Source organism: Podarcis erhardii, assembly GCF_964252035.2.
Source record: "Podarcis erhardii genome assembly, chromosome: 2".
In the NCBI taxonomy this organism is placed as follows: domain Eukaryota; kingdom Metazoa; phylum Chordata; class Lepidosauria; order Squamata; family Lacertidae; genus Podarcis; species Podarcis erhardii.
Genome location: NC_138498.1, coordinates 108,849,846 through 108,856,071, shown reverse-complemented (window position 1 = coordinate 108,856,071; position 6,226 = coordinate 108,849,846). Strand labels below are relative to the sequence as shown.

Sequence of the window (6,226 nt, the reverse complement as noted above, 5' to 3'; positions counted from 1 at the left end):
CCCTGACCACTGGTCTTGCTACCTAGGGATGATGGGAGTTGTAGTCCAAAAACAGCTGGAGGCCCAAGGTTGGGAAGCACAGCTGCACCTTTAACAAAATGATCTTGGGCGACCCCCGGCGGGCAAAAACAAAACGTTTGAAAATCGTGGGAAACGGAGTAAGAAATCTTTAAGGCAAACATCAGCGACTCTACGAGGCGGAGATCGGGATCTCTTGCAAGCTCTTGCAGTATCAGCCATACGCATCCGGCTTCCCACTGGCACCCCCCCCCAACTCCCCGTCTCCTCCCCACACATTAATGGTAGCATTCCACAATGCCATGTGCAAGCAGCCCCCGCCCCTTCAATCCCGCTGCCCTCCATGACCATTTGCTGCATTCCTTCCAACTGCAAAAGTTTGCAAGCTTCTCTTGAACCCTCTTTCAGGGACTGATTCAGGGGCGGCTGCCGCTGCTGTTTTGCAAGCACCCGTCCCTTTTTTGCAGCTCTGCAAATTTCTAACGAAACCAGCAGGGGAAGAACGGCGGCGCAACTGCAAGCAGTTCTCCAAGGTCAACATTCGCGCTGTTTGAAATATATGTTTACGCTGACATGGCTTTGCTTGCTTGGAGAGAGGGGGGGGCGGGGCAGGACCCTGTAGCTTTCCTTTAGAGGCACAATGCGCTCCAGAGAGAAGCCTCCCCAGATTCCGCTAGGCGCTCCGATGGATTCCCACCGCTTGCAGCGCGCAAAGCCGGACGAGGCGAGCAAAGGGGTGTGCGGGAAGCCGCCGCCGCCGCCGCCGCCGGGAATCCTTCCTTTTCCTGTCTGCAAAGGCAGGGTGGATCCATTGCTTGCAGCAGCAGCAGCAGCCGCCGCCTCCGCCTCCCCGCTTGGCCTATTGGCTCGCTGGCGCAGCTGCTTCCACCTCTCCCTGGAAGGAGCCACTCGGTGGGTTGGGGGCCGTGACGCCTCGAGGCGGGATTGGCCATGCCAAGTGTCCGAAAGAGATCCTTGCAAGTCCCGGCCAAAGCTCCGCCCACGACGTTACTACTGACTAACAACTGTTCATGTGAACACTCGCTGGTGCAAAAGGTTCCATCTTGGCTTTCTTCTGGTGCCTTCCTGTTCCAGGCAAGCTGTGGGCTCTTTTCCTCCAGCTGTGGCTTGCTGGGTCTTCTGAGGGAAGTTTGGCACTTCTCAGGTAGTGGGGGCACCTGGAGCTGCCTGGAGTCCAGTGCTGATATTCCTGGGCTGGCTTGGCCAAAGCAGGCATGCCACACACCCCGCGCCAGCGCTTGCAGCCCCGCGCCCCGGTTTGGTCAGAGATGGAGACGCGGAACTTCCTCGCTCTCTGGGGCGAGCTGCTGATTCTCAGGTGGATCGAAAACCGGCCCCCCAACAGTGACATCTACGAGGACCTCTCGGCCCAGATGATCGCCAGGGGTCACGAGCGCAACGCCTCGCAGTGTCGGAACCGGGCCCGGGACCTGAAGCGCAGCTACCGGAGAGCCAAGGACGCACAGGTGTGCGCCGGCGCCGAGCCGGTTTCCTGCCGCTACTTCCGAGAGCTGGACCGGATGTTTGGCGGAGAAATGGACGGGGTGGCGAACCGGAGCCTGCCCAGCATGGACGGATCTGCCCGGGTGGTGGTGAAGACGGAAGAGGCGGAAGACATGGAGGCGCAGGTCTCCGAAGAGGAGGGCAACCAGATGACGCCGCCAAACACGCTCTCGAGCATGGACGCCGACACGGACACCGAAACGGAACCGAACCTCGGGGTCTCGCGAGAGCTGGTGGCCGGCGACCCGGATGTGATTGAAACCAAAATAGGGGAGGAGTGCCCCAGTGACAAATCTCTGCCTTTATACGGGCAACCGGTGGCTGGCCCCAGTGAAGATGGGCACCATTCTGTGGCTGGTGAGCAAATGTTGGGTTGCCGCAGTGGCCTTTCTGTGGGTGCTCTTGGCTGTTTGGCCGGCGAGGTGTCAACCGGCTGTGGGAACCGACAAGAACAATTTTGGGTTCTTGTGGGGTAGGGTAGCATGACCTGAATTCCCCCTGTTTAGAGATCCGAATTAGATGTGCCTTGCCAGAGAGGAACTGACGTGAAATTTAGTCTCGGAAGTGGAGCCTGCGTAAGGTTGGGTGCTATGCAAACCGTCCCAGTTAGCCGGGAGTGCCATATGGTTCTGTGTCTCTAGGTCTGGCCAATTTTGGTCAAATGTGAGAGGGAGGGGGCCTGGAAGGCTCTGAAGGAGCCTGGGAGGAGGTTGCTTAGATTTTCATCCCTGCAGCCAATCGGCATTCATGAGGGCAGCTCCACCCTGGCAAATTGATTGGATGGTGGGATAAGCTGGCAGGCAGGCAGGAAAAAGGAAACAAGGGGTATAGGAAGGACAGAAAATGGAGGCGGGAGGGAAAGTGTCTGTGGGGCGGATTCGGCTGGCTGAGAGGGTGGGGAAAGGCTATCAGAAAGGGAGAAGCTCAGTGGGCTTGATTCCACAGGTGATATGATATCAGCTATGCTACCAATGACATTGATTATTGGCAGCAGATGTATTATGGCACTTGGTGGCATTATAAACCCTTCCAAACAAAATTGCCTTTGTGGCTTCGATATGATTTTATTGAGAGCATTTGCAACCCTCCCTTCACCTCAGTGAATCCCAGGACAGGGTACAAGATGCAGATTCCATAAGATCACATTAGAAACGGCTGTAAATTGGAAGCGCAAACCATAGAACAGGCTCCCTAGCATAGCCCTGAATCTCCGAAAATGCCTGGGCAAACAGGTCTCTTCAGTAGGCGCTGTGATGGCAAGTGTTTCAGCACCAGGTGTGCCACTACAAGGACAGCCTTTTCTCGTGTTGCCCCATAATGCACACCCACCAGTGGCACATGGTAGCATACAACTAGGGTTATTCGTTTTATTATTTTCGTATTTTCATATTCCATATAAAAGCGCATATGTGATTCATGCTGCTCTGTGGGACATTGTCAGTCTGGGCCCTGGCATCCAGGAACAAGGGAATGGAATGGGACCTCCTCCTGCCAATGTTAAAGATCAGCACAAGAGACTTGCTCTTTATTGAATGTTTATCCCATTCTTCCTCCGAGGAGTTCAGTGCATGGCTCTCTCCTACACACCATGTCATCCTTAGAACAGACTTGTGATGGATGCAGCTTAGGATGAGAGGCAGTGACTTGCCCGAGGCCACCCAGCAAGCTTTGTGACTGAGGGGAACTTGAACCTGGGTCTCTTTGGCTCTAGTGAGGCCCTCAATAACACAGGGGTGGGGGATGTGTTTTGGCCCAACGGGCCAGTTTTTCTCCCCAACCTGCAGGCCAAACCACCTGCCAGTCATCTTATAACTCCTACACCCACCTCGTGCTAGCATGCTCTACCTTTGCAAAGCTTCAGGCTTCTGTAAATCCCTGCTCCCCTGATTAACCCAAAGGGAAAGAGGGAATCTGGAGTCTCGGCCACCTGCTATTCTTTCCTTTACAGCTGTGCGAGCTGGGGCTGAGCCATTGGTAAAAAAAACAACAACTTTGCAGTTGACAGAGCTCACCGGAGATTACAATTTGCTTCCCCTCTCCCTTCAGGCAGAGGCAGGCGCGACAACTCCCTGGGGCGCCCCCTGACGACAGCCGAGAGGATGGCGTCCATGCGGGAGAGGAAGAGGCGGTCCCACGAAGAAATGATGCACGAGATCATGACCGACTACCGGCGGACCTGGGAGACTATGGAGGCGCTTCACGAGAGGGGCGAGATCAGTGCCGGGGAGTTCCGTGAAGCGATGCTGAGGGAGATGCTTCTGGACAGGGAGGCCCGGACCCGCGAGGCCCAGCTAGACCGCGAAGCCAGGGCAAGGGAGGCCCAGCTGGATAGAGAGGCAAGGGCCAGGGACAGCCATCTGGAGAGGGAGATTAGGATTAAGGAGCTCAACATGATTGAGGCAGAGCTTCGGCGCACAAGGGATATCCTCCACCCCATGGTTGACGCCGTGGTGTCCGTCGCGGAGGTCCTGCGTTCGACAAGCAGTATACAGTGGCAGCCTCGCCAGGCGCAGCAAAGTGGAGGGGGTACCTTCTTGGAATTGGAGGGTAGCAAATAATTACCCCCCCCTTTTGTGAGGGGTGGGCATTAGTATATATAGTTACCGTGCTGGGCAGAAAGGAGGGGGTAGTAAGGAGGGGGAAACTGTTGGAACCCTGGAAGCTAAGACCCACTTTTGGGGCAAGTACTCTCCGGTGGGAGAGCCTCAGCAGAGATTTAACATTTCAAAACTCGCAGCAAAGAAAAGCCCTTTCAAATGAATTCCAAAATGTCCCTTCTTAATAGTCCTCTGCGAAGTATCTCACTTCCCCAGCACAAAGATCCACCATACATTTAGTAAGTTATAAACTGGTTTACTTACAAAATTCTTCAGAGGTCAGATTCATGTGCTTTTCCATACAGCAATTAAAAAAAGTTGCAAAGGCACTGTTGCTTGGTTACAAAATGGCAAAAAGTTCCTAAGTAATTGCTATTAAAAAAACACTAGTTTCAGACTCCGTTCTTGTCTGAAACAAAAGAGGCTGGTTAAAACCATACACAGCTGAGCTGGAGCACCCAGCTCAGGCCTCCTCACACATGGGGTGAGACAATGGCTTCGTCAGGAAGGTCTAAACACTAAAAACAAGTTGGTTTATTCTAATAATTTATTATTTATACCCCGCCCGTCTGTCTGGGTTTTCCCAGCCACTCTAGACTGCTCGCAACAGAATATTAAAAACACGGTAAAACATCAAACATTAAAAACTTCCCTAAACAGGGCTGCCTTCAGATGTCTTCTAAAAGTCAGATAGTGGTTTATTTCCTTGACATCTGATGGGAGCGCGTTCCACAGGGCGGGCGCCACTACCAAGAAGGCCCTCTGCCTGGTTCCCTGTAACCTCGCTTCTTGCAATGAGGGAACCGCCAGAAGGCGCTCTGAGCTGGACCTCAGTTTCCGGGCTAAGCGATGGGGCTGGAGATGCTCCTTTAAAGGTCAGCACCAACTTTTTGAATAGCTCTCTGAAACTGTGGGATGTTTCCTCTAGCGTGGCAGCAACAAGCTCAGCCAGATTTTGCCTCCCTTCCACTACTCGCATCTGTCCACAAGTTAAAAGAAATAATGTAATTCGGTGTGGGTTTTGTTTCTGTTTTTTTAAAAGCCTAGAAAAAGTGTTAACTTGTTGCTCTGAATCTTCACTTTTCCTACAGCCGAGTTAAAGGCCTGGGGCCTTGTGGTATCTACGGGGATCTCTCTTGGTTCTGTAGCAAGAGCAAATCACTGGAAGGCAAAATGCATTCAGGTATCCCCAAGCTGGCCCTTTATGTGTCTGTGTTATTTGTCGCTCGTTCCTTTACCAAGTAATGGGGATGGACCAAGAGGGGAAAAGTCTTGCCTTCCAGCCTTGATTGTCTGCTTCCCAGAGGCAGAAGACACTGTTGCAGTATTCCTTTTATAGGGGCAGGGGCTATCTCTCTCCCCCCCCCCCACATGTGAACTGTGGCTTTCCTCAGACTAATGATGTTTGAATGTGTGGGTTGGTGTGATACTGTACAGCTGTGAGAAATGGGGTGGTCTGATAGCAGAGTTGTGCCATTGCACCCTGAAGCTGCCAGAGCAGGGGTAGCTTTCCTGTGGCCGCCCAGAAGTTGTAGGACTCCCAAATCTCATCAGCCCCAGCAACCACCTAAGGTGCAGAGGCAGGATTCATGGAAGTTAAGTTTCTCACTGTGGTTCCCATCCGAGTACACCTGAAAGCAGTTACGGGGTGGAACAAGGCAGAGAAAAGCACATTCCTTCTCATTCCAAAGCACAGGGGCAGGTGTACCTACCTGTAATGCCCCCATCACGCTGCTGCAATGACAAGGTTATGTTCTGCAATTTTGCTGTTGGTCTGCTCCTCCCTAAGCGCTTACGTAAGGTAAAGGTAAAGGGACCCCTGACCCTTAGGTCCAGTCATGGCTGACTCTGGGGTTTCGGCACTCATCTCGCTTTACTGGCCAAGGGAGCCGGCGCACAGCTTCCAGGTCATGTGGCCAGCATGACTAAGCCGCTTCTGGCAAACCAGAGCAGCGCACGGAAATGCCGTTTACCTTCCCACCGGAGTGGTACCTATTTATCTACTTGCACTTTGACGTGCTTTCGAACTGCTAGGTTGGCAGGAGCTGGGACCAAGCAAAGGGAGCCCACCCTGTCGCCGGGATTCG

At 53.4% G+C, this 6,226-nt stretch overlaps 1 protein-coding gene across 1 annotated transcript; it reads left to right on the top strand.

Moving 5' to 3' along the window:
• Positions 1-891: 891 nt before the first annotated feature.
• LOC309337048 (uncharacterized protein) lies at positions 892-5,344 on the top strand. Its single transcript, XM_081853707.1, has 2 exons — positions 892-1,899; positions 3,589-5,344. The coding sequence occupies exons 1-2, from the start codon at positions 1,254-1,256 to the stop codon at positions 4,098-4,100; spliced, it is 1,158 nt and encodes a 385-aa protein (XP_081709833.1). The 5' UTR covers positions 892-1,253; the 3' UTR covers positions 4,101-5,344.
• Positions 5,345-6,226: the final 882 nt, after the last annotated feature.